General features: G+C 42.1%; 2 protein-coding genes across 3 annotated transcripts in view; both read left to right on the top strand.

Annotated features, from left to right (window-relative positions):
• Positions 1 to 16612, top strand: part of eml6 (EMAP like 6) — a 46543-nt gene extending 29931 nt beyond the window's left edge. For both annotated transcript variants that reach the window (XM_028590407.1, XM_028590414.1), the window contains 11 exons: positions 5260 to 5433; positions 6129 to 6337; positions 6820 to 6977; positions 7435 to 7549; positions 11765 to 11953; positions 12301 to 12473; positions 13329 to 13491; positions 14571 to 14674; positions 14813 to 14966; positions 15808 to 15908; positions 16307 to 16612. In XM_028590407.1, the coding sequence (XP_028446208.1) occupies positions 5260 to 5433; positions 6129 to 6337; positions 6820 to 6977; positions 7435 to 7549; positions 11765 to 11953; positions 12301 to 12473; positions 13329 to 13491; positions 14571 to 14674; positions 14813 to 14966; positions 15808 to 15908; positions 16307 to 16331 (1565 nt within the window). In that variant the 3' untranslated portion in view covers positions 16332 to 16612. The remainder of the gene's footprint in view (positions 1 to 5259; positions 5434 to 6128; positions 6338 to 6819; positions 6978 to 7434; positions 7550 to 11764; positions 11954 to 12300; positions 12474 to 13328; positions 13492 to 14570; positions 14675 to 14812; positions 14967 to 15807; positions 15909 to 16306) is intronic.
• A 4795-nt stretch (positions 16613 to 21407) lies between these two features.
• LOC114563731 (receptor-interacting serine/threonine-protein kinase 3-like) lies at positions 21408 to 27311 on the top strand. Its single transcript, XM_028590542.1, has 6 exons — positions 21408 to 21424; positions 22593 to 22735; positions 22816 to 22984; positions 23312 to 23467; positions 26892 to 27133; positions 27297 to 27311. The coding sequence occupies exons 2-5, from the start codon at positions 22599 to 22601 to the stop codon at positions 27054 to 27056; spliced, it is 627 nt and encodes a 208-aa protein (XP_028446343.1). The 5' UTR covers positions 21408 to 21424; positions 22593 to 22598; the 3' UTR covers positions 27057 to 27133; positions 27297 to 27311.
• The last annotated feature ends 488 nt before the right edge of the window (positions 27312 to 27799 follow it).

The following is a 27799-nucleotide window of genomic DNA, read 5'->3' as shown; positions in this document are numbered from 1 at the left end:
AGGTATAAAATCATATAAATGACGTTCATTGGCCATGAATTTTGAAAAAACTTTTGGTAATAAGTTGTTTAAAGTAGTGATAGACCGATTTTATCGGCCGGCTGATATATCGGGTCGATATTTGTGATTTTTTTTCTCGGCATTATTTACAGACAGGCGTCCACAGGCAGCTCTGTGTAGCTGGAGACCCTGCACCCGTCCATGCACACTGCACACATAATCTGGGTGATATGAATGTAAGATGATTGCAGAAGTGACACTGATCTGTGTTTATTCTTTTTAAAGAAATGGCAGAGCAGATTCCCGAAAACAAATCCAGTGTGGCAGGGTTTACATTTTTATGATGTAAATTGAGAGAGAAAAAGCAGTATTGGCTCCAAATATCGGCTCAAGAAAATCGGCAGCCCGTATCGGTCATCGGCTAAGGCTGATGAAAATAAAATAGGTATCGGCACTAAAAAATCCATATCGGTCGATCCCAAATGGGTGTATATACTGTTGGTAGCTAAGGGGAAAAGTGTAGAAAAAGTTGAATAAAGCAAGAAAAAAAATATAAAAAAAAGTGTTTTCAGTTTTCACCGAGAGGACAACAGGAAGGTAAAAGGCAGGGTTGGTAATGTTGGAAAGCTAGTAAGATGTGAAGGAAGAATCAGCTCGGGGCTCCACCCACACACCGCTGCTTCAGGGCAGAGCGGAGAAACAACTTCACGTCCCAGCACCAACTTTCCTGAGTTTCTCCTCCGCTGTGCAGCTGACCTGCAGAAACTCTGAGCTGTGGCTTGTACAGTGGAGAGGCAGCGATTGGTCGGCAGATCACGGATCTTTTTCAGAGCCCAGAAGTTATTTATTGCTGTTGGCGTGTAAAGAGCATTTCTAACAATATATGAAAAATAGAGATGGTCTGATACCATGTACTGCTTCCTGGTACTGAGTACTAGAGGTGTCTCAATACTGATACCAGTATCAGAAAAGCCTCCGATGCATTTTTCCACTTATTTGTCACTTTCCTGACGTTTTGGCCACTTTTATCCACGTTTTTTAAAAGCATTTGTCGCTTTTTGACTCTCAGGATTTCATTCCTAGACAAAAACGTCAAAAAACGGCGACAAAAACATCGAAAAATGCGATTCTTTTTTCTGAAAAAAAGGCAAAAATAACGTCTTTTTACTGCACGAAGGGCGAAAAAAAGGTAAACCTTTGTAAATTAATCAGTTGTAAAGTTAAGCAGAATAACCGAGCACTCAACTAGAATGTTTGTTGTTTAAAAGTTCAAAGTAAGTAAATTAAATGTTGTTTCGTTATCGCCACTCGTTCGGGCCTGTGAGTTGGAATAAATCAGATGCAGACGTTTAGTTTAGATCATCTCGCCAAAAACAACTTCCTGTGGAGGAAGATTGGAAAACTTTTTGTGTTTTCAAATGTCTCCATTTTAGAGCGAGCACGGCAGTAGAGAAACTAGAGCAAGTCGGACTGAGAACAAAGCCTTGCTTAGCGCCTCTTAGCATGGAAAACTAGCCGTGTTAGCTGGGTGTCCGCCCGGGTTCTAACTGTATGTGGTGTCTGTAATGTTCGTGGTAAGACTGGGATTCAGAGGCTTTTACAGAGGCTAACCCTGGATCTGTTGTACGATGCAGAGGTTTGAATGTTTTATTATCTGTTTTATTAACCCTCCACAGCCATGATCACATAGGACTTTCTATCCAACAATTTGGTCAAGAGCGGGACATCTACTGGACGTAATATATCTACATTTACTTTACATATTCATGGTCCCTAGAGGAGGAATCTAGAGCTGTAAAGATCACAGTTTTTCTCATTCGATTTGGCACATTTACATAAACAAAGGTGATTACTCAATCAAAAGAATTAGCTCATGTTTCAAATGTAAGTAAATCTATCAAAATAACAGGTTTCATTCAGGGCTTGACCTTAGCTCCCGCCTACCCACCAAATGCGGGTAAAATCTGGCAGTGGCGGGTATCGCAGTAACTCTTCGTAGCCACTTCCGCTGGTGGCACATAGGCCTACAGTTATCTATAAGTATATAGTGTTATTGGAACACAGGTCGCTGGAGTACTGAGCCACTGACTGACACAGAAGCACAGCTGTAATTTACTGTGCATCACCTGATCCCACACACCAGGCCAGCAACCACTGTCAGGCTATGCTTCTCCCCAACCACAAGATCCCTTAAAATATCCCCCAGAGCAGACCGAGTCCAGGACAGAACAACAACAACAACAACAAAAGTCATATGCGTGACAGTATCAAGACAATCATTTTGAGTTATTATTTGTTGATCTAAAAGCAAAAACAGTGTCACAACACCCAGGATTTGTAAGTATAGCCATTCCCCCTATCATATGATCTAATCTAAAGAAAACCGATGTGTGTGATTGGTTATCAGGTGGCCAGTGTTTCACTTTCTCTCCAATATTATTACAAACATAATAAAGACACCTGGACTCTGCCATATTTGGCAAGACCAGTGGAAGAGACCAAGACAAGTCCAAGTCCAAATACCAGCGAGTACAAGACCAAGACCATAGAAAAACCGTCTTGAGTCCAATACCGGACTCGAGTACTACAGCCCTGTCTCAATCTACTGTACAATATGTGCAAGAAAAAGTAAAAACTTAATAAATAATCTTGGTTAAAAACCAAGTATGCTGCAAATGTATCAACCTCATGGGTCATCCAATCTCCTCTCTGTCTGGCCACAACATTTCATCAACATCACACCTCTCAAAATCTCATATGATTGACATTCCTTTAATCTTACGTTATGTATGCTGTTTTAGTGTATCATGTAAATTACTATCAGCGGGAGCGTGCACTCAAGCTTGACACTGCTGTTTACAGAACGTTAATATTGTTATAGTTATTGTTCTTGGTGTGGACGGGCCGTCTAGTCTTTCCAGTAGTTTTGCTTCAGCAGTTTTTTAACATGTGGTTTAGGATTGATTTGTTTTGCGATTACCCATCGGCCCCAAACACGACTCGTCTTGATTAGCGCTGACTTCAGAAGGAAGGATTCTCTGTGTGATCATGGCCAAAGGTGTTAATGGAGTTTGCAATGGAAGCATTCATTTTCCAATTTCCTGATGATGTAATTTCCCCAAAACTCTGAATCCGAAACGCAGTCACGTACCAGTTTTGCTCTGTTGAATCAGCATGTCAGTCCCAGTCCCCTTCTTCTCGTGACCAATTTGGGGAAGTAGTGAATGATCCTATAGTAGATACCGTCTAATCTCTGGTCCCTAACGTTTTCTCCCTAAACTCCTAAATCTCAGCCTGGTCTCCCCGACACTCCTTACATCCTGTGGTTTCATTTCTCCTTTTGTTCAAAGATTCTTTACCTTCCCAGTCCCTTGTTTCCTTCATTCCTTGGTGGCATGCCTCCTTTGGTTCCATGGTCCCTTAGCTACCTAAAAGCCTTTGGTACCGGGAACCACAGTTCCTAGGTTCTTTGGTGCTCTGGTTCCTCAGTTTCTTTGATATCTTCATGACTTACAACCTTTGTTCCACTGTTACTAGGATGCTAGGGTACATGGTTCCATGGTCCTTTGGTTCCTTGGCTACATTTTTGCCTTTGGACTTGGAAACACAGTTCCTTGGTTCCTTGATACTGGGTTTCTTAGGTTTCTTAGGTTTCTTGGTTCTATGGTTCCTTGGTTTCTAGGATGCTAGGGTCCTTTGTTGTTTAAACCCTGGTTCCTTGATTCTTTGGTTCTTAGTTTCTTGGAGTTCTGGGCTACCTTATTTCCTACCTAAGTTCCCTGGTTGTACAGTTCTATGGAACCTCAGTTCCTTGGTCCCCTGATACTGTGGTTCTTAGGTTCCTTTGCTATCTTTCTGACTTATAACCTTGGTTCCACAGTTTCTAGGATGCTAGGGTTCTTGGTTGCTCAATACCTTAGTTTCTTGGTCCACTAGTCCTTGATTCCTAGGCTAGATTAGTGGCTTAGGTCCATACTTCCATGATCCTTGGGTCCCATGGTTCCTTGGCTACCTTAATGCCTTTGGTACTTGGAACCATAGTTCCTTAGTTGGTGGTTTCTTGGTTCCCTTTGCCCCTTGGTTTCAAGTCCTTGGCTGCTTAGACCTTAGTTTCAAGTCCTTGGCTGCTTAGACCTTAGTTTCAAGTCCTCAGTTCCTCTGTTCTTTGATACTCTGGTTTCTAGTATGCTGAGTCCCTGGCTGCTTTAGTTCTTTGGCTTCCTTTTGAGGGTTCTTTTAAATACTAAATAGTTTTGGCCGCTTTCATTGACATTTTTTTATGCTTTAAAAAAAATCAACTTTAAATGACACTTTCAACGCTTTGTTGATGCTTTGAGGCTGTTTTCAACGCTATTTTCAATGCTTTCAGTGTTTTTTATGCTTTTGTGGCTTTTTTGACGCTTAAAATGTTCTTTTCAGTTTTTTCCGACACTTCCAGCTGTTTTCCGATGTAGAGAACCTCATTGGTCCATTGATACTTTAGTTCTTAGGTTCCTATCTTACAGCTTTAGTCCTTCTGTCCTTCTGTTGGACCGTTCGGTCCTGGGTTACTGTTCCTCAGTAAGGTTTTATGTCACTTTAAACTGCCTTGTTGTTGGAAATAAAGCTGTCTTGCATTTAAAAACACTAGGTAACGTTTACTGCTTCGGCCCCCCTACAGGTTGGAATCAGAATTCTCCATTAATTTACATTATGCAAGTTTTCCAGATCGGGTAGCAGATCTGTAGTTCGAATGAACTGGACAATGTTATGTAATGGACAATTTCCCTTTCCACCTGTAGGGGAACCGAAGCGGGAAAAGTTACCTAGTGTTGCTTGTAAAGTAATGCTTTTTCTCGATGCTTTCATTGTTGTTTTTTCCAACTTCAATTCGGCCATGTTCGACGCTTTCTTTGACTCGTTCAATTGTTTTTATCTGTCACTTTTTTTAAGCTTTCTGCGTTTATTTCCATAGCTTTTATACACTTTGTTTAAATCTTTTCTATGTTTTTTTTTTCAACGTTTCTCTCAATGCATTTTCAACTCTTTTTTTTTTTTTTTTTTTTTTCTGAAGCTTTTTCTGATGCTTCTGACGCTTTTGTTAATTTGTTAATTGCTTTTTTTGTTGCTTTTGACATTTTTGTTCCGAAGAATTTTAATGCTTTTTTCAACGTTTTTTCACGGGGGGTTTTCTACACTTTTCCCAAAGCTTTTTCTGATGCTTTCGATGCCGTTGTTCCTCAGTTCTTTGCTTCCTATATTCCTGTTCTCCTCTCCCAGGCCTTGCTCCATCCATCCACGTGTGGGACGCCATGACCAAGCAGACTCTGTCCATCCTGCGCTGCTCCCACGCTAAAGGGGTCGGCTACGTCAACTTCAGCGCCACGGGAAAGCTGCTGCTGTCTGTGGGCGTGGAGCCTGAACACACCATCACCGTGTGGAGGTGGCAGGAAGGTACAAAAGTCCATCTCATATTCCCAAAATCACCCGTTTGATTATAGAGTTTCCACGTCATTATAAGTCTTAGGTTACAGCACATAAGCCAAATAAATGTGGAAAAAAAGTTAGAAAAAAAAGCAGCAATACTTGCAGATCTTGGTGGTAGGAGCAAATATTCAAACTTCACTTTGACTCAGATCTAATGATTGTAGTTGGACTTCTTCATTCATTTTTGTCTTTAAGCTTTTTGAGTATTATTTATTTATTATCTTCTTTATCTTTTCCAACGTTTTTTAGATACAGATGTGGTGATAATAACGGTAAAATTGCAATTTTTTGTATTGAAAAACATCAAATTGTTTTGAGGAAAAGCCGCTAAACCCCCCGCAAAATACGTGCACCTAAGTCTTTGACAACCAGAGGGGAAACATTAAGGAATGTGCATCATGTAATCATGTAGGCGGCAGTGGTGCAATGTAACTAAGTACCAGTACATTCAAATGTTGAGGTACTTGTACTTTACTTGAGTCTTTTCTTTTCATTCCACTTTCTACTTCTACTGCGCTTTTGTACTCCGCCCATGATCTTTCCCTAATCCTAACGACCCGACCAAGTGCGTCTAAATATGACGCTAAAGGAAACTTTGAGTTTGCATCAATAACAAACTCCAAAATATCTGCTCGGAGTGTGATCTTTGACCTTTGATCAAGGCACCAAGGTGACGTGTAAAGGCGGCCACGCCGAGCGGATCTTCGTGGTGGAGTTCAGACCGGACTCAGACACCCAGTTTGTGTCGGTGGGAATCAAACACATCAAGTTCTGGACGCTGGTCGGAGGCTCGCTCGTCTACAAGAAAGGAGTGATCGGCTCGGTGGAGGACGGCCGCATGCAGACCATGCTGTCTGTGGCCTTCGGGGCGGTAAGACACATCTCACCTTTCAAAATAAAACCCAGCAGGCCATGCTGTCTGTCGCCTTTGGGGCCTCACCTTTCAAAATAAAATATATAGATGTGTTCAACCCTTTGATGAATTTGTAGTAAGTCATTTAAGTTAGTTATTCGCTGTCTTCAAGGCTTTTTCGTCGCTCTACACCTTTTTCTGCTTTTGGCGCTTTTGAGGCTTTTAAAAAATGCTTTTTCCAACACTTTCAATTGTTTTTTTAGATTGTTTTTTGGATGCTTTTGATGCTTTCTTTGACTCTTCTTCAACAATTTTTCAATGCTTTTTTTCAATGTTTTTTCAACACTTCCTACACTTTTTTTTAACATTTTCGATGCTTGCTTTGATTGGTTCTTTGATTCCTGGGCCACCTTAGGCCCTTAGCTCACTGGTTCTACAGTCCTAGAGAATCTTTTTAAATTAATAAAATGTGTTAAACCTCTGGCTGAATGTTTCTGCAGAACAACCTGACATTTACTGGCGCTATAAACGGAGACGTGTACGTGTGGCGGGAGCACTTCCTGGTGCGGGTGGTTGCCAAGGCGCACAGCGGCCCGGTGTTCACCATGTACACCACGCTGAGGGACGGACTCATCGTCACCGGGGGGAAGGAACGCCCGTGAGTACTCGAACATCCACAGGCTTTATCCCAGCTAGAGTTTGGAAAAGGGATGAACTCCAGAAACTAGAAGCCAATAATACTCTAAAGTCCAGAAAACAGTGATGGAAGCTAGCTGCAGCTAACATTAGCCTTGAATTAAATGTGATGGCTTCATACCACTGTAGACCAGCGGTTATCAAAGGTCCGCATCTAGTTTTTATATCAGGTCAGAGGTCTGGAACAATTGGCCATAATTGGCTTCTGTTTTCCCTCCTATATAAGACCCCCGGCTCTCCCCTCAACCTCCAGCCTGTCAGTCTATTTCCTCAGAGAAAGCCGTCCCTTTCAGCTCAACATTAGATCATATTGCAAAAACGTAGCAAAAACGTTTTCCTTGTTAAACCTAAATGTACAGTGTGAATGTAGCCCAACTCTGAAAATAAAGCGTGATGTCAGTTGTTGGTGTGTTTGACAGGACTAAAGAGGGCGGCGCTGTGAAGCTTTGGGATCAGGAGATGAAGCGTTGCCGAGCGTTTCAACTGGAGACGGGCCAGCCGGTGGAGAACGTCCGCTCCGTCTGCAGAGGGAAGGTACCAGACCTGTCAGATTATTAACATATAAACTCTCCAGAGGGAAGGTACCAGACCTGTCAGATTATTAACATATAAACTCTCCAGAGGGAAGGTACCAGACCTGTCAGATTATTAACATATAAACTCTCCAGAGGGAAGGTACCAGACCTGTCAGATTATTAACATATAAACTCTCCAGAGGGAAGGTACCAGACCTGTCAGATTATTAACATATAAACTCTCCAGAGGGAAGGTACCAGACCTGTCAGATTATTAACATATAAACTCTCCAGAGGGAAGGTACCAGACCCGTCAAATTATTAACATATAAACTCTGCAGAGGGAAGGTACCAGACCTGTCAGATTATTAACATATAAACTCTCCAGAGGGAAGGTACCAGACCTGTCAGATTATTAACATATAAACTCTCCAGAGGGAAGGTACCAGACCTGTCAGATTATTAACATATAAACTCTCCAGAGGGAAGGTACCAGACCTGTCAGATTCTAAACATATAAACTCTCCAGAGGGAAGGTACCAGACCCGTCAAATTATTAACATATAAACTCTGCAGAGGGAAGGTACCAGACCTGTCAGATTATAAACATATAAACTCTGCAGAGGGAAGGTACCAGACCTGTCAGATTATTAACATATAAACTCTCCAGAGGGAAGGTACCAGACCTGTCAGATTATAAACATATAAACTCTCCAGAGGGAAGGTACCAGACCTGTCAGATTATAAACATATAAACTCTCCAGAGGGAAGGTACCAGACCTGTCAGATTATAAACATATAAACTCTCCAGAGGGAAGGTACCAGACCCATCAGATTATTAACATATTGTGACAAGCCCAGGGGTGTGGGTGTCCACGTCACCAGTTCAAGAAGATAAGCCGGCACCAGGAGTACAGTTGGAAAACAGTTGAAAAGTTTATTGTAGACAATGAGGGGAATTTCCACAACACTTCACCATCTACTGCTGCAATTTCCATAATCCATTCACGTTGTCTTTAATCCACAGGTCATCCACAAACGGGTCCTCGTCCAGAACAGTTTGGTACACAGGGGGGTAGTCAGCCAGTCCAGGTCACAGCTCTTAATCACACAGTTTTAGTTCAGTTCACTCCTCAGTAATTTCCCCTCTGTCTCACTCAGCTCTCCTCCTTTCTTCTCTCTGCTCCTTTTGTTCCCAGTTCAAACCTGCTTTCCTCTTTTTCCCTCCAAAACCCCAATCACCTAATTAATCCCAGCCTCTCCTTGTTGGAAGAGGAAGTCCATAAAAGGCTCGGGGGTGGAGCCAACGGGCCGCAATATACCTCCCTTTGATTACCACTCCCCTCACCTCTCCCTGCAATCTACCACACACCCCGCCCCTCAGTTCCGACCTGGAGGGAGGTGCGGTCCAGCACCCCAGAGCATCCCGCCTGGATAGGGCATCGGCATTCCCATGGGCCGCCCCGGACCTGTGGACGACAGAGAAAGCAAAGGGCTGTAAAGCCAAAAACCAGCGAGTGACCCGAGCATTACTGTCCTTATTCCGAGACATCCAAACCAGTGGCGCATGGTCCGTAACAAGGGTGAAGTGCCGTCCCAGCACGTAATATTTCAGTTTCTCCAGGGCCCACTTGATGGCAAGACATTCCTTCTCCACTGTGGAATATTGTTGTTCTCGTGGTAATAGCTTCCAGCTGATGTACAAGATGGGGTGTTCCTCACCGTCTTGCAACTGTGATAGGACAGCACCAACCCCAGTTTCAGATGCATCTGTCTGTACCACCAGTGGCTTGGAGAAGTCCGGGGTCGCGAGTATGGGTCCAGAACACAGCGCTCCCTTCAGGTCGTGAAAGGCTTTCTCAATCCCCTCGTTTCTCTACATCCCCAGACATACTGGCCCATAGTGGGCGGAACATAGGGCAATCCCTCCCAATGAGGACCGGCACGGGCAAATTTGGGACGATTCCCACTGGCCCCGTACTCTGCCCTTTTGTGGTCTGTAGGTGAAGCGGTGTGGTAGGGTAGTCTTTGGTCTCACCGTGTATGCACGTGATGGGTACAGTGTCAGTCAGGGGAGGTGACTGGGCGAATTCAGGTCTGATCAGGGTCGCCATACTCCCTGAGTCCACAAGTGCCGTGGTGTCCTTTCCGTTGGCTCTTACCAGGGTGACCGGGGAAGGGCCGCTCTCCGCAGCCCAGCACGTCGTCAGCAAGTTGCAGGGCCGTACTACGACCACCTCGCTGGCTGAGGCCATAAGCATCGAGACATCGCGGTTTGGACAGTACCAGGTAATGTGTCCGGGCTCCCCATCATTGGTAGCACTTCCTGCCGTCCAGATTCAGAAAAGGCCGTTGTCTCTGGGAGCAGGCTGTGGGTGTTCCCCTCTCGTTAGCCAGCCGTCCGGCGTGATCCTCTGTCCTTTTTCTCTCCTTCTGACGAGGGGAGGGTTCGTTCTTCCGTGTTTGTCCACTGCGTAGAACCTCCAAAGCTACCTGTTGTCCTTCCACTAGTTCCACTAGCTGATCTGCACTCAGAGGGTTAGCTTGGCTTGCTAACTTTTTAGCTTCAAACGGTAGAGCGCGTAGGAATTTATCTATGACCACTTTCTCAATGGGAGTGAGTGTCAGTGGCTCAGCTGTTAGCCAGCTCTTGGCCAGTCTGATCAGATCATGCATTTGGGCCCAGGGGGGTGCTGTGGCATCATACGTCCAATCGTGGAATCTTTGTGCCCCGCTAATGAGATTAAATCCATAACGGCGCAGGATTTCTTTCTTCAGCACGTCGTAATTTGTCGCCTGGTCAACAGCCAGATCTTGATATGTCCTATGTGCAGAGCCTGACAGGAACGGAGCTAGCAGGCTGGCCCATTGCTCAGGTGGCCATTCCTCCCTAGCTGCTGTTCTCTCGAAGGCTTGGAGGTAAGCTTCAATATCGTCTTTTTCGGTCAGTTTTAATATAAACAGACTCGGTTTGGGACTTGAGACAGTCTAGCCAGCAGCCCTTCCGGCCTGGGCGGCTGTCAACTGGCTGAGTTCAGCTCGCAGAAGAGAAGTCTGGTGACGTTGTTCCTCCATCAGCTCTCGATGCATAGCTTGCTGTGCTAGGTTCGACTCCACCAACTGTTGTACCAGCACTTCCATTGTACTCTGTGACACGGTGCGGTGCTGAGTCAGGTCAAGGGGAATTTCCACAACACTTCACCATCTACTGCCGTAATGTCCAAAATCCATTCACGTTGTCTTTAATCCACAGGTCATCCACAAACGGGTCCTCGTCCAGAACAGTTCGGTACACAGTGGGGTAGTCAGCCAGTCCAGGTCACAGCTCTTAATCACACAGTTTTAGTTCAGTTCACTCCTCAGTAATTTCCCCTCTGTCTCACTCAGCTCTCCTCCTTTCTTCTCTCTGCTCCTTTTGTTCCCAGTTCAAACCTTTTTCCCTCCAAAACCCCAATCACCTAATTAATCCCAACCTCCTTGTTGGAAGAGGAAGTCCATAAAAGGCTCGGGGGTGGAGCCAACGGGCCGCAATATACCTCCCTTCGATTACCACTCCCCTCACCTCTCCCTGCAATCTAACACAATATAAACTCTGCAGAGGGAAGGTACCAGACCTAGCACGTGTCTGGTACAGCCTTTAATACGACCACCATATCAGACGAAGTTGCTCTGACCTTCGTATGCACGCAGTAGTATCCACATAAGCACTAAGGGCCCGCACTGGGCAGACAACCTGCTAGACTCAGCCTTCCTCCCAGAAGGAGCACCCGCAGCCAGTAATTTTAGGCCTTTCAGAAGCTTTTTAATCCGGCCTGGAACTACAGTATCTTCGTACAGTAAATTCATCAATCCATGCTATATAATGTCCGATATCTCCGAACCGCTTCAGGCTAGTGTTGTTCTGTTCATTTAGCATGAGAGCTAACATCTGGACCTTTCCAACGAGGTCTTCTGTGAGATCGTAGTCCTTCCAGAAGATTTTAAATCCAGCCATGTTCCACCAAAACAAGTTCCTTCCCGAGACTATTTAGCAGAGGCACCGTGGCTCCGTCTGGCGCATAGCACCGCCCAAGACGATTGTGATTGGTTTAAAGAGATGTCAATTAACCAGAGCTCATTTTGCTCCCATCCAGCAATGCTTTGTGGACTAGTCAGACTTTCCTCCGCAGCGCTGCGGAGGAAAGTCTGGCAAAGTGAGACTATAACTTTTCTGACTCGTGTTTTTTCTCCGCAGGGTAAAATCCTGGTGGGAACCAAAGACGGAGAGATCATCGAGGTGGGAGAGAAGAACGCTGCGTCCAACACCATGATCAACGGACACACTCAGGGAGGGATCTGGGGGCTAGCCACTCATCCATTTAAAGACGTCTTCATCTCCGCCAGCGATGACGGGACCATCCGGATATGGGACCTGGCTGATAAGGTACTAAACATTTAAACCATCTGCTCATGTTACAACATAGCTTTATGTATACAGCAGCTTTAAAAACAGAGTTTGCAAAGTGCTTTGACAGACAAAGCAAAGCCGAAACAGGATATCCATCTAAATATAAAATGTGTGCACAGCATACAGATGGACAGCTATTTTACCTAATGAATCTTTATTTACACTGAGAAACTCTCAGAAGAATGAACGAAGCTCGTCCTCCAACGCTGCGTCCAGCTCTGATTAAACATCCGGGTTAAAACCAGAGAGAAGACGAGCTGCTGCGTTCTGAACGTGAGCGACTTTGTCATTAGTCACATTAAAACGTTCTGTTTTTCTGTCAGAAACTTCTGAACAAGGTGAGTTTGGGTCATCCTGCCAAGTGCACGTCTTACAGTCCCAACGGAGAGATGGTTTCCATCGGTACGGAGAACGGAGAGTTCATCGTTCTGCTGGTCAACTCGCTCACCGTCTGGGGCAAGAAGAGAGATCGCAGCGTCGCCATCCAGGACATACGGTACGAATCAGGACATACGGTATGAAAAGAGACTCTATAACAGGACATACGATACGAATCAGACTATATAACAGGACATACGATACGAATCAGACTATATAACAGGACATACAGTACGAATCAGGACATACGATATGAATCAGACTCTATAACAGGACATACGATACGAATCAGACTCTATAACAGGACATACAGTACGAATCAGGACATACGATATGAATCAGACTATATAACAGGACATACGATACGAATCAGACTATATAACCGGACATACAGTACGAATCAGGACATACGATATGAATCAGACTATATAACAAGACATACAGTACGAATCAGGACATACAGTATGAAAACAGACTCTATAACAGGACATACGATACAAATCAGACTATATAACAGGACATACGGTACGAATCAGACTCTATAACAGGACATACGGTACGAATCAGACTATATAACAGGACATACGGTACGAATCAGGACATACGGTATGAAAACGGACTATAACAGGACATACGATACGAATCAGACTCTATAACAGGACATACGGTACGAATCAGACTCTATAACAGGACCTACGGTATGAATCAGACTATAACTGGACATACGGTACGAATCAGGACATACGATATGAATCAGACTCTATAACAGGACATACAGTACGAAAACAGACGCTAACAGTTTTAAATGAGCTACTTTTACTTGAGATTATTTTTGTACTAGTAATTTTACTTTTACTTAAGTAAAATGTTATCAAGGTAATAGTACTTTTACTGAAGTAGAATATTGTTGTACTCTTTCCAGCTCTGCTTCTGCATTGTGCCTCAACTTCTTTCTGGGTTTTCTTGGGTTCAGGTTCAGTCCAGACAACCGGTTCTTGGCGGTGGGCTCGGTTGACAGCGCTGTGGACTTCTACGACCTTTCTCTGGGCCCGTCCCTGAACAGGATCGGCTACTGTAAGGACATCCCCGGCTCCGTCATCCAGATCGACTTCTCAGCCGACAGCAAACACATCCAGGTTAGAAAGAATAGAAACGTAACTCTCAACTAATATTCTAACTTCTCATTAATATATTTGCAGACCGGTGGCTCGTGATGACCGCAGAGGTCTTTAAAAGTCTTAAAAAGTCTTAAATCTGCAAAAGGATTGTGTTCTAGGTCTGAAATAATTTTAAACAGGTCTTAAATGTTCCTACGTCCATGTAACGCTAACAATAATGATCATTGAAATGTTTTATTTTTTCTGTGGTGTTCTTTTGCTCGTCCAAATTATTATTATTTACTTTGCAAGTGCTTTTGTGACTGCATTTTGTTGTTTCCTTATGTCGTGATAAAGGTCTTAAATTTAATTCATAAAGGTCTTAAAAATGTCTAAATTGTACTTGTTGAAACCTGCAGAAACCCTGTATATGAGTTGTAAAAAGAAATATAGATTCCAATATGAAAATGTATATTCTAATGATGTGGGAGGGGAAAAAAGTGTTTTCTCTGGTGGGCCGCTGCTCGCTAAATGTTCAGCTCGCTCTGTCCAAATCATCAGCTCAGTTCGATCGTTTGTCCATGTAAAATGGAAATCGTGAAAGCCCTAATCCTGACTCCAGTGTACCGGGTCAGTTTGTTCTGGGGTAGCCTAAATGTTGGTTTTGGTGACTGACAGAAGTCTTGGAACTGTGACCACTTCATACATCAGTGAACTCACTAAAACATGAAAAGTCCTTCCTGATTTCCTGTGTAAAACATGAAATGTTCTTTATTTTCTGTGTAAAACATGGTCACATTCAGCCCCGACAAAACGTAGCAGCCTGTGTATTTAAATTGAAACGGGGGGGATATAGAACACCCTGCTGTGAGCTCTCTGCCTTTTTATTACCACGCGTTTACAGACATGTCTCTGCTGATTGGCTATCACCTGGGACACAGCCAATAAACCGGAGACAACAGTACTCAAAGCACGTTGCACTCCATTCAGAGGCAGCATGTCCTTCAACACGACAATATCAACATGGTGCACACCGTTTAGAGATTGAACGTGCCCCATGAAAAGTCCTGTGTGTTGATGTCCTGAGTGTAAAACCTGGAGTGTATTATTTCCTGTAGGTTTCCAGCAGCAGCTACACCCGGCAGGTGCATGAAGTTCCCTCGGGGAAAAAGGTCTCGGAGCAGTCAGTGTTTGAGAGAATCACCTGGGCGACCTGGACCAGGTGAGGCTGTTTATTACATCCGACAGACGCCACATGCTCCACGCTGTCGGAAACACCGCCACACTTTAGGGAACCTGTTAGCGGGTCATAAACACACACAGCTGATGGATCACCTGTATACCTTGTCTTGTTGCTCAGCATCCTGGGAGACGAGGTTCTGGGCGTTTGGCCACGTAACTCGGAGAAGGCCGACGTTAACTGCGCCTGTGTGTCCCACGCCGGCCTGAACCTGGTGACCGGAGACGACTTCGGACTCATTAAACTCTTTGACTTCCCGTGCTCCGAGAAATTTGTGAGTGTGTGTGTGTGAGTGTGTGTGTGTGTGTGTGTGTGTGTGTGTGTGTGTGTGTGTGTGTGTGTGTGTGTGTGTGTGTGTGTGTGTGTGTGTGTGTGTGTGTGTAAATCTTATATGAATTTGCCATGTGTCCCCATAGGGTTGGTAAAAGTCAGGTTTGACATTTATTTGTGAAATCTTAACATTTTAAGTGATTTTCAGCATTCCACAATCAAAAAAGAATTTTTGGTGTTGAAACCTTGTCTCTAGCTCATTTAGAAAGCGTCCCCATCAGTACTCACCTTGTCATGTGTCCCAGCCATGTAGCAAAAACATGTGTGTGTGTGTGTGTGTGTTCTTGTTTAACTACATTTATGGGATCCAAAAAAACAGGAGTCCAGTGTACTTGTGGGGTCCGGACAGCTTTGTGGGGCCAAAATGCCCCCAAGTTTAAAGGGCTGTTTGAGAGTTGAGACTTGGTTGCAGGATTAGGGTTAGAATTAGGTTATGGTTAGGGTGAGGGTAAGGGTTAAGGTTAGGCATTTAGTTGTGATGGTTAAGGTGAGGGTAAGGGTTAAGGTTAGGCATTTAGTTGTGATGGTTAAGGTGAGGTTAAGGGTTAAGGTTAGGCATTTAGTTGTGATGGTTAAGGTGACGGGTCCCCACAAAGATGTGTGTGTGTGTGTGTGTGTGTGTGTGTGTGTGTGTGTGTGTGTGTGTGCTCCGAGAAATTAGTGAGTCAACTTCAAAAGAAAATGAATTCTTAAAGCCTTCAGATGTTTTTCTTTCCACGCGTCTTAAACGCGATATTATCACCTTTCTGTCTTTCATCTCTTTGTTTCTCTTTCTGATCTTTCAGGCGAAACACAAGCGCTACTTTGGCCACTCTGCTCACGTCACAAACGTTCGCTTCTCCTGTGACGATAAGTTCGTCATCAGCGCTGGCGGCAGCGACTGCAGGTGAGATTAAACTACATCTCCCAGAATTCATCTGTCTGTCTCTCTGTGAGATTAACCTGCATCTTCCAGCATTCATAAGTCTGTCTCTCTGTGAGATTAACCTAAATCTCCCACAATTCATCTGTCTGTGAGATTAACCTACATCTCCCAGAATTCATCTGTCTGTCTCTCTGTGAGATTAACCTAAATCTCCCACAATTCATCTGTCTGTCTCTCTGTGAGATTAAACTACATCTCCCAGAATTCATCTGTCTGTCTCTCTGTGTTCTCTTTTTCCAAACCTGCTCTGGATGTTTAAAGTCTTTATACATGACTTTCAGAATACTGTAAACTACTAGAACATGAAATTCCAACAACTTTAGTGAGAATGTTGAGATAATATTTCTGTGTTTCCTCAGTTTATTCGTTTGGAAAAGTCAGTGAGATCCCTAAAAACCCTCCGGACTCTGACCGGGGATGCTGCTGACGCTTCGGCCCTTTGACCTGAAACATCCTGGGACGGGAAATCCAAAACGTTTAAACCCTCCAGGGACAGGAAGTCTGAAGCGTTTCCTGTTTCCTGCTGCGGGACGCTGCTGTCGGTATTGTGTGTTATCCGGACGGAGTTCTTCTTGTACATAAATGGGAAACTGAAGAGCAATGTTTAATATTTCCAAATGTTTGTGTTGCTTAAAGGTGCTGTAGGTAGGATTGTGAAGATCCAGGTCTTAGCCAAAACATTTGAACATCAACAACTTTTCAGTCCCTCCCCCCTTTCCGCTAGCCCAAAACGGTCTCCTAAGCCCCTCCCCCCACAAGGGAGAATGAATGAATGTGCATGAGCAGTGATTGACAGTTAGACACCCCCCCTGTCCCTGATTGGTTCATCTAACCATGGAGCTGTGGATTTTTGCAAATCTCACTACAGGCTGTAGGTGGAGCCAGAGGAGCCGGATGTTTTTTTAATGACCTGCTTCATGTAGTTCTACTGGAACATAGGGTCATTTTCAGCAAATATGACAGTAAGTTAGTTTTATGAGGCTTACCTACTGCACCTTTAAATCTGTCGAAAAAGATCCAGAAACATGAGACGTGTTTTCAGCGTAGCCGTGTTTTCTGTTTGTCAGTACGTGCCTTTTTCACAATTTCTGACCAAACATTTGATACAACTTTATTTGTAATCGTGGTGCTATGAAACGTGATGTTGTTCAGTATCTTGTACTGTCTGATGAAACAAAGTAGAAACTAATAAAAGGGAAAGATTGACAGCTTCATTTAAAACTGACAGTGTGAAAATAAGAGTTTGTTTTAAAAAAAGAAAATAATTCTACCTCAAAGTACAAATCAAGTGAAACTAAAAAACATTGAATAATATTTAAGGTAGAAACTAAATGTTTAATAGAGTTTATGGCGCAGAAAAGACAGCGTTGTATCTGTTGTTTAAGGAACGTATGCAACAACACGACAATAGTACTCGTGTTTCATGTCCAACATGTAAACGTCACGCTGCCGTCTGCTGCAACATGTTCAAGTGGAGTTCAGGTGCTAAATGTAAAATCCAGCATGTTGGTTTTTACAGTTTGTGACGTTCAGTTTTGGAGCCGTTGAACACGATGAAACACGACACAAAAACATATTTCTGCTGCACTCATGTATCATAGTTAAACCCAGCCAACCTTTGTTCCTTTGGACTCCACGTTGAGACAAGTATGGACCTTAATTTGTGTCATTCTGTCATTTCTTTACATCTTGTGTTAGTAGAGATTTTGAAGAGTTTGGTATCATAAAAAAATGAAACTTTGGAACGTATATTTTCCCCCTGAAATGTAGTTGAAATGAAACTAATATGTTGGTGGTTCAGCAGATTTATTTAGTAAAATGAAGGATTAGTTAGCTGTTATTGGGAGATTGTTCTTTAGAGAATCGGAAGAAGTTTTCTGTGAGCGTGAAGCTCGAGTTCTGTAACAAACTCGTCTTTGTAGGACATTTATAACAAGATGTCCGCTTGTTTACAGCCTAAAGAAACATCCTGTTGTTTGATCTGCTTTTTCTTTTGTCTTGCAAATTCTTCAATTGTTTTACCTCTTAGAAATTCTCCAAAGGAAACAAAGGAAAAGATCGATGTGCAAATCGAGGGGTTGGAAGTAAAGATGTGTTTTTAAAGGATAAATGTGGTATTTTACTGTTATTGTAGAGAGTACTTACTGTGGCAATAAACTCTTTTCTGACAATAAGCATAAACAATTATTAATGAGTGCAGAATGTAAAAAATATATAGTATATGCAAATGGCAGATGTATAGTCTGAAGGTGCAATATTAAAATTATCAGTCTAGTTATTAAACCGGAATCAACACCGATCATTTGTCCCTGTTACCATTGGTCTCATTAATACGTCCATGTCATTTGTACCGTGAATGCTTGTTATGTTTATACAGAGCCAGCCCTAACCAGTTTGTGTTTTCTTTATCTATTCTTTTCTTTCCTCATCTGGACTGCCAGCTCCCCTAGCATTTGCCTACACTGCCTACACCACGGGCCGGCCCTGTGTGCATCAACTGCTCTCTTTTATTCTAGGGGATAATAAAGTTCACTTAACAGGTTTTGCACAGGGTTAGATAGAGGTCACCCTAAAGAAACATTGTTTTTCCTTTTATCCTTTGTGTCCTGTTGCTCCTAAAATCAAAGAAAATACATTTCAAAATTGCACATGCAAGTAGATGGGAGGGAGGAGGGAGGGAGGAGCTGCTTACACTCTACATTACGTTACACACTTTCTCTGGCAATCACATCATAGCCACACCCTAAAACACCCCCCACTTTATCGCCAATTTTAAAATCAACAAGACCATAATTCACAAAATTGACATAATTCTGTGTTTTAGAAGACTTAAAACTAGCGATTGAGACCATAAACTCATTATGAAAATATTTACTGAAGTAATAAATCAAGTGAGAAGTGGATCACTTTCTCATAGACTTCTATAGAAACCAACCTCTTTTAGCAACCGCACGTGTCACTCCCTGCAGGAATTCAGATATAATGCAGGTTTAAGGAGTCTCTCCCTGCTGGAATTCAGAGAGAATGTAGGTTCAAGGCACTTCCGCATTTGCAGCACTTTGCCGAACCAGATGCGTTGTCCATTCATTTTAAGTCTATGGTACAATCATAATTAGACACAACAGTTAACAAAATGAAAACAAACAAAGAAAACATCCTAGTCAGTCAGAAACTGGAAACTGGATATTAATAATAATATTAGAAGAGGTGTTATCATGGTGTTGTAGAGGATTATGAACAGGTACAGTTGGTACTATAATAGGAAAACGGCATTTTTAAAGGAGTGGAGTAATAGAATGGATCGAATGTTTACAGGTAGATTATTCCAATCTGAGGGGGCTTTAAACGTAAAGGCTTTCTCAGATGTCGCGAACGATATAGCAGGGACAGAAAAAAAAAGTTGTGTAGAGTGTCTAAAGTGGTAGGTAAAGGAAAAGGGTACCATAAGCTGTTTTAGATAACTAGGGTAATTGAAATGTATACGTTTATAAATAAACTGCAACCAGTGGTGATGTCTTCTTATTGAGGGTGATGGTAGAGCAAGTTTTTCATACACAATACAATGATGAGTAGTGAAAGGACATCCAAGAACAAATCTACAGATTCTGTTGTAAACAACATTGAGAGGGAGCAGATTAGTGCTGGGTGCAACCTGATATACAACATCAGCATAGTCCATAATTTGTAAAATAAGTTGTTTTACAGTAAGATAGAAGCATTTTCTAGAGCGGTAGAGAACACCAATACCAAAGTTGATTCTTTTTAAAATATAATCAATATGATACTTAAATGAGAGGTCAGAGTCTAGCCAAAGCCCAAGTTATTTGGTGTGTTCAGCTTTTTGCAGTGAACGACCATCAGAACATGTAATTACACATGTGTGACTTTTTAATTTGGCCTTGATGGTCTGTGGAGTTCCAAAAATCATAATGTGAGATTTGATTTTATTAATAAGTAATTTATTTCTTATGAGCCAGTGTTGTAGTCAGACTGCAAAGCAGATTTTATCTGTAATAAATTAATTTTGGAAGTGTATAATACTGCATCATCTGCATAACGCAGAACACAACATTCAGAGCAGATTGATGGAAGGTCAGTAACAAAAATAGAAAAGAGAAGTGGACCAAGAGTTAAACCTTGAGGGACACCTTGTTGCTGAATTAATACATCGGATTTGCATCCTTGTATCATAACACATTGTTTTCTGTTATGGAGATAAGAATTGAACCAGAGCTGTCTGGATTTACTCTGCAGAGATCTGAGGAGCAGTTAACCATAGTCCTCAGAAATCCACCGGAGTTTAGAACGCCAACACAGAGAACAATAGTTACTGTAATGTTAGCTTTTAGACACATCAAAGCTGCATGGTGGGGGGTTATTACTCAGGCCAGACTGAGTTCTTCTTTAGGTTATGACTTAAATGCTCTCTGTCTGCTCAAGTAAATGTGTGATAAAGTAATACCATTATCTACTACCTCTCTCTATTTGATAAGTTACAGGTCAAAATAAGACTATTTAATTGCACTAATTACAACCGCACTGTCATGTCAACATCCAAAATGCAACGTCAAGCACAGAAATAATAAAATAATCAATAGGCATTGTTGCATACTTCACAATATCATGTAAGTTATTGATAAGGATCCTACATAAAGTGGCTACTGTCTGAATCTAATAACCTGATGGCAGAAAGAATACAATATTTGGAGTAACGATTACTATATGGAACTATGTATGAATGATTGCTTTCATTTTATTATACTTTCAATGCACACTAAAATATCCCCTTTCCTTCAACTCAAGTAAACATAAAGTTTAGCAAGTCATTAACAAGAACTTAAAATTTCACTCTGTATCACTCAATCTTCCATCACCAGTCATCTTTGTGTGTGTGTCTGTGTGTGTGTGGGGGTTTGTGTGTGTGTGTGTGTGTGTGGGTGTTTGTGTGTGTGTTTGTATGTTATTGTCTTTAGACAAAATGTGAAAGGCTAATCATTTGCACCGTTTAGTCCCATTTAGTTAGCTTACCAAAATATAAATGCTGCAACTGATAACATATTCATTGACAATTGTTTCATACCTTTTAGATTTTACAATTCAAAACAGCATCAGAACCAAATACATGTGTTTTTCTTCATGAAAAACTTTATTTGCAGTAGAAAGTCACAGAAACCTCAGAAGAAACCTTTGAGACGAGCTCTAATTAAACCGATAAGGTAACTTAACCCAATTTGTTCAGGTCCTATCCCCTGACCAATCGGCTATCCTAACCTTGCCTAACCACAGCCAATCGAGCTGCTATTGAAAGACGGGTCTTGGCGTGGTCTCCGGTACTTAGACAAAAAGCACTGGCATCCTCGGATCAAACACACACAGACACCCGGACTGAAGAGAAGAGGAGAAAAGAGAAGCTTCATCTCTGCCAGTGTTTCATGAAGTTGGAAAGAGTCTGTAAAGCAACCTGAAGCGATCAGCAGGTGAGTATCCTAGCAGAGGAATCTGTAAATGTCTGAAAATCAAGATCATTTTGATGACATTGTGCTGTGTCTCTGTTTAAGTGGACAGTAGAAAGGTTTCTGCATGCTGATTGACTGATTCAAAATATCTATTTGAAATATTCTGTAGAATATCTCTTAAATGACAGTGATCTGAAAAAGGTTTGCATGAATTACTGCCAGAGGCTCTCGTGTACATCAACACTGTTTAGATTTTAATGTGAGCTCATATCAAGATTCTGGGTCTGTCCCAGGTTTCTGCCTAAAATGAAGTTTTTCCTCACCACTGTTGCACCAAATGTTTGCTCTTGGGGGAATTGTTGTGTCTTTGTAAATTATAGAGTGTGGTCTAAACCTACTCTATCTGTGACTTGGGATAACTCTTGTTATGAACTTACAATTTGATAATATAAATAAAATGTAATTGAATCATCAGTGAAAATGTAGAGAACTTCAAAACAGGTCAGACAGCTACGGTAAAACTTTCATTAAAACAAAGCATTTGATCAGAGGAATAAAGGTTGCAGCTGTAGCAGGCATCTCACTATCAATAACGTTAGCCACATTCATATACGCAACAAATGATCTACACATTTACATGAGCAGACAGAGAGTATTTAGGTCATAGCCTACAGAAGAACTCAGCAGGAGCACAGCACCCCAACATACAGCTTTGATGTGTCTGAAAGATAACATTACAGTAACTTGTTCAGCAGAGGAGAAATGAAAGAGGAGAATATGTCTGTCAGTTTTGACATATTGGTTTCGTGACTGGAGTGTAGTTTTAATACAGTAACAAAAGATGCAGATGCAAAGATTTAGCAAGCACATGTTTTGCATACCCTGGGGGCTAAGGACCTCCTATCTTTCAACCTGACCGACAGGGTTGTTGAAACTGGCTGAGGTGTGACCAAAACAACAGTCTTACAACTCGGACACACCCTTGGATTTACTAAACCCCCACTGTGTCTTTTCTGTCAAAGGTTCACAATGATCCGATCCATTAGAAGAAATATACATTACTCATTTTGATATTTAAAAAAAAAAAATTAGGATTGTAATAGAAGATTTTTAGGATTACATCACATGTTGCAGCTACTTTTTTAAAAACTGGACTGTGTTTGATTATACCAATAATTTGTTCCTCCAGTGAACTATGGCACAGTTTGTTGAAGACTCCAGCCTGGGGGACTGGGAGGTGATTGGCTCTGGTGGTTTTGGACAAATCTACAAAGCCAGGCATCATCAGTGGGGCGCTGACGTGGCCATTAAACTGCTTCTTCAGGGTGAGGGGTAAGTGCTTACAGAGGGTTTCCTGTTTATAATTACATAAAGTTGTCTGAATTACTCAAAATGCAAACAAACACACACAGGACTGAGAAGTCTTTGCTGCGTGAGATCACGATGATGCGTCAAGCCACCAGCCCGTATGTTATGGCCATCCAAGGGGTCTTCAAGGGTCAAACACCCTCCTCTGGCAGGTCAACACAGCTTGGTGTGGTCATGGAGCTCATGGAGAGAGGATCATTGGCGTCACTACAGGTAACCAGGGGTGGAACAACTACTCATAGCTTTTACCACTGTAAAAATACTCTGCTACAAGTTATTAATTAAAAAAGCATAAGAAGTGAAGTATCAACTAAATGGAAGTTGGAAGTAATTTCATTTCAAAACTATTTCAAATGTAAATAATACATTTGGTGTCTGAACTATACAGTTTTCTTGTTCAAATAGTTACTATTGCAGGAAAGAAGAAGATTAATATGACAGCATATTTCAAACCTTTGAATGGTAGTGTAGGCTATACTGTATGTGTAGCTCACTATCTCCACTATTTGTGGATCTGTAACTTTGGAAACAATCTTACAGGAAGCATTGAGGGGAATTCCACCCTGGCCGCTGGTCTTCAGACTGGCTCACCAAGTGGCTCTGGGTATAAACTTCCTCCACAGTCTGCCCCGTCCCGTTCTCCACCAGGACCTGAAGCCCCAAAACGTGCTGCTGGACAATTCTCTTAATGCCAAGGTGAGTCCCAGGCTTTGAGGGGAGTCCAGACCTCATGTTTACTGTATACTGTTATAATAGTTTGCACACTCTATGAAGACTAAAGGGAGCCTGTAAAACACATTGGGCCTCATTCACCAACGGTTCTTACGAAGAAATGTGTTCTTAAACCCTTCTTACGAACTTTTTACGAAGATTCTGGCATTCACTAAAGTTTTCTTAACTTGGATTTGTTCTTAGCTAAGAACAAAATCTACGAACACTGAAAAGCACTCTTACACACATTTGAGTGATGACAATTTGCTCCAAATGATTGCTTACTGCATTTTATTCAATTCTACAGTCATTTACAATGATAATATTGTACTGTAATGTATTTCTGATCATTTGTTGAAAAAAAATCATATTATGCAAAAAAACACTAACAGTACAATTTATATCAGCAATTAAACTGATTAAATCTTGCGTTATTTGGTGATTGATCACTATTTATAGGGCCAAAATGCAGTGGTAAAATGTAACAAAGTACAAATTCTTCGTAACTGTACTCAAGTACATTTTTCACGTATCTGTACTTTACTTAAGTAGAATCAATAGTGCATAGCCTACTTTTGACTTTTACTTTGTTACATTTTGCAGCAATTATCTCTACTTTCTACTCCACTACATTTCTACAATGTTCCGTTACATTTTCTGATCAGTTTCCCCCCTCTGTCAAAACATCTTCCTGACCGTCACACGTTTGTCTCACCAGTGAAGTTTGGTTGCCGTAGATACTGTATATATGGGTTGCCGTAGATACTGTATATATGGGGCACCGCTGATCCAAGCCGGCTCCGGTGCTGCAGAGCCCGGGCGCAGCGCCACTGACCCTCGGTAATACAGCCTCCAGTAAAAGTGAAAATGAAAACGTTGGTTTTTATTATTCCCGTTTTTAAATCATAGTTTCTATATCTATTTATCTCCACAGCGTCGTTTACTATCCGCCAGGCTGCGTAAGACGCGTTCATATCTTATTTATTTGGCTGGACCTCTTCACATCTCCCCATGTCTGCTGCTTCACACACTTTATTTGCTTACTTGCACGGTTAAAGAAAATAAAATACATCCATGAATAAAACCAACCGCATTCCGATTCTAACAACACATTTCCATTTTATGGTTAGGATAGGAACTTTTCTTAAAAGCCAGGCTTTGTTTGTGGTAGTGGACATCTTCTACTTTTACTAAAGTAAATATGTCTCTGGTTATTTGTACTTTTATTTAAGTACTGAGATTCAGTACTTCCTCCACCGCGGCTCCAACAATCTCCAAAAACCTGTCTCCTAGGAGGTGCACAGGAAGTGTCATGTCCTTATATGGGAATTTGCGGGGCGTTTTCTTATGCTAATTAGGAACAACTGGCACGCGCTTTCAGTTACGAAGACGTGGGATTCATCAATCCTAAGAACACAGGTGCGAACAATTCTGCTGTTTAAGAACACGTCATGAATCCGACGTAGACTTTTCTTAGAAAATGTCTTAAGAACATATTTAAGAGAAAACTTGGGAGATTAGGAGAACTTAAAGGTATTGTGGAGAATTTTCCCGAATTTTAGAAAAGAACCGCCCTCTGTAATTTTTGAAAAAATGCACATGTGCAACACTCTGCCTGCTCCCGAGAGGGAATGCCTATTAAACGTGTGCACGAGAGTGCATTGTTTACAAGTTGCTGTCGGCATGGCTCATACAAGCCTACTTTCCAAAAGAAGATTTGCACTTTCACACAAATTGAGATGTTTACAGTGTGTGCGCGGTGCGTGACTTGTGCCAGGGCTAGCATCGCTAATTATAGCTTACATAAACTTTTACTAGCAGTGATTTTAAATGGATTTCTCCAAATAGCCAAACTTTACCTGTGGAGTAGAAACTTCAGGACTGAGGCATCAGTGGGAAGCCCAACCTGTGCTTTTAGCGCTCGCCAGCGTGTGAAATATTCTCCCAAAAGCTTCAATGCTTCAATGAATGGCTGAAACCGTAGCTCAAGCTTACCACACATATACACCTGAAAGCCAAGGACATGCACGTACCATGGCCTTACGTAAACATATCACCAGAATGATTGATAACCAGGAGGACCAATAGTCTTGATGATCCACCCGGAAAAAGAAAATCCTTCACTATACCTTTAAGATATTGGTGAATGAGGCCCATTGTACGCCCACAAGATGGTATTAAGGACTAAAAATCATGGTAGGTGGGTCGAATAATTACAGGACTTTCACTCAGGAGACTGGAGTCATGTCCCATTCTTGTATACATACATCCCGTTCTTGTTCCCCATGTCAGTTAACCATACATTTTTCAAATGGCGCTAAATCAGTCCACAACCGGGGCGTCACAAAATGATGCCAATAGTCCCAACGCTGAAGGACACTTTTTGCAGAAGAAGCAAACACTAAAGGGACCTGTCCAAGCACCCGTATTTGACGTGCTGGGAGTGAGAATGTGTCGCGGTGAGGTGAGTCCAACTATATCTACCTGGTACCGCTCAACCTCCCGCACCAGCTCTAGCTTCTTCCCCACCAGAGATGTTATGTTTCATGTTCTCAAAGCTAGTCTTCCTTGTTGGCATTCGGCACACCCAGGCCTCCAGCCCAGGTAACCATCCATGGGGGTCGTGGGTCCACAGGGTAGTGGCGGTGTTAGCACCAATCCTTCGGGCTTTGGCCGACCGGGCTCCGTGGGCAAAGGTGAGGAACGACTTCCCTGACCATCGCTATCCACCACAATGTTCATGTTCTTGAGGCACCTAAGACCCTGAGGCCCAACTTCAGAAATGGAAGCTTTAAACATTATCCACTAGGGTTCAATGCCCCCAACTTCCACAGGGATGCCATAACAGACCCTGCAGAGGTGTGAGTTAAAGATCTCTCTGAGAGGGGCCTCCAGATGTTTCCAGTTTACCCGCACTACCTGTTTTTCAATGTCTTTGACTAACTCTCATACCTGCAAACTTGTCGCTTTTTGACAAAATATATATATATATATATGTATATGTGTGTGTATTGTTTTAGCACCGGGAAAATGTTGTGTTTTCCCTTTTTTTTTCTTCTCTGGGGGGAATGATGTATCACCTTTTTCAGCCCTTTTGAGTTTGCAGGTATGAACTCTAACTCATGACAGCCAATGTAAAAATCCACCTGCCTGCAATGACATATTTATGACGGTTATGTTGTCTAGGTTAATGTCAACTTGTCATAACACAAACATCACACAACAATGCTAACTTAGCATTGAAAGAGTCATAATTTACCAAATAACTCTAAATTACAACAGTCATGAACATTCATAAAGACTCTTTCATGTTCATGACTGGTTTCATGTCAGTCTTCTGCACACCCCTTCAAATAAATTGTTACCAAATAAAGAACCTCTTTTCTCTTTTTGCTAATTCTCTCTGCAGCTTACAGATTTTGGCCTTTCCAGGATTTCCTCCAGTGTCACACTATCCAAGGACAGTGAACCACTAGGAGGGACGATTAACTACATGCCACCAGAGGCTTTTGGAAGCACATCATATGAAGCTACCAGAGCCTTTACTCCATGTCTAGCACAGGTTCAGTCTTGACAGGAAGTCAAATAAGCTTTGGCATAGTCCTTTTAACAGATGAGGGAATTGTTTTCAGAGAAGAAGAGTAAAGTGAGGTAACTTCCTGCACAGATTTCCTTATTGTCATATAATATCCTCATTCTCACATGAGTATTAATTTACAGATGACAACAAACCCTAGCCAGCAATCAACCAGGGTGCAATTGTTATGATATGTATAATAATCCTGACATGTAATTCTCTCTGTCTGTCTTTAAGTTTTGGGATACTGCTTTGGTCCATTGTCACAGGGAAACAACCATATGGAAGTAAGTGACTGTTCTGTGAGTGACTATCAATGCTCAAAAAATCTTAGTTTTTCTCATTTGAGTCTTGGGACACATGGTGCAAGAATGGCAGGACTTAGTTTTCTTGGCTCTGAGCTGTAGAGTAATGGCTTGTAAAAGAAAGTCAAATGGACTAAAGCAGGGCTATTCAACCATGTTGTTCAGGGGATGTGGACTTTCACGCTCTTATTCTAGTTGCTCCATATTGTATTTGCTACCACAACTCAAAGCTAGGCCTGTAACAATTGTAACATAATTGTATGATCGTATTTTTTTTACATAATCACCGTCTCTTTGTTTAACGTCAGTGAATTGCTATTATTAGCTAAGGTCTATGACTGTTGATGGTAATTTTCAATTTTACGTTCATTTAAGGAAACTATGATAATACAGAGGCGTGGTTTATTTTATAGGCTCTGTACTTGTGTTATTACA

Source organism: Perca flavescens, chromosome 2 (genome assembly GCF_004354835.1).
Source record: "Perca flavescens isolate YP-PL-M2 chromosome 2, PFLA_1.0, whole genome shotgun sequence".
In the NCBI taxonomy this organism is placed as follows: Eukaryota; Metazoa; Chordata; class Actinopteri; order Perciformes; family Percidae; genus Perca; species Perca flavescens.
Note: the sequence above shows the minus strand (reverse complement) of the source record. Positions and strands in the feature narration are given on the sequence as shown.

Bases quoted from the DNA above. Each gene is read 5' to 3' on its own strand.
- LOC114563731 (XM_028590542.1), top strand. From the start codon at position 22,599: ATGGCACAGTTTGTTGAAGACTCCAGCCTGGGGGACTGGGAGGTGATT. The intron at 22,985-23,311 runs GTAACCAGGGGT...ACAATCTTACAG, and splicing joins GATCATTGGCGTCACTACAG to GAAGCATTGAGGGGAATTCC. The intron at 23,468-26,891 runs GTGAGTCCCAGG...TTCTCTCTGCAG, and splicing joins ACAATTCTCTTAATGCCAAG to CTTACAGATTTTGGCCTTTC.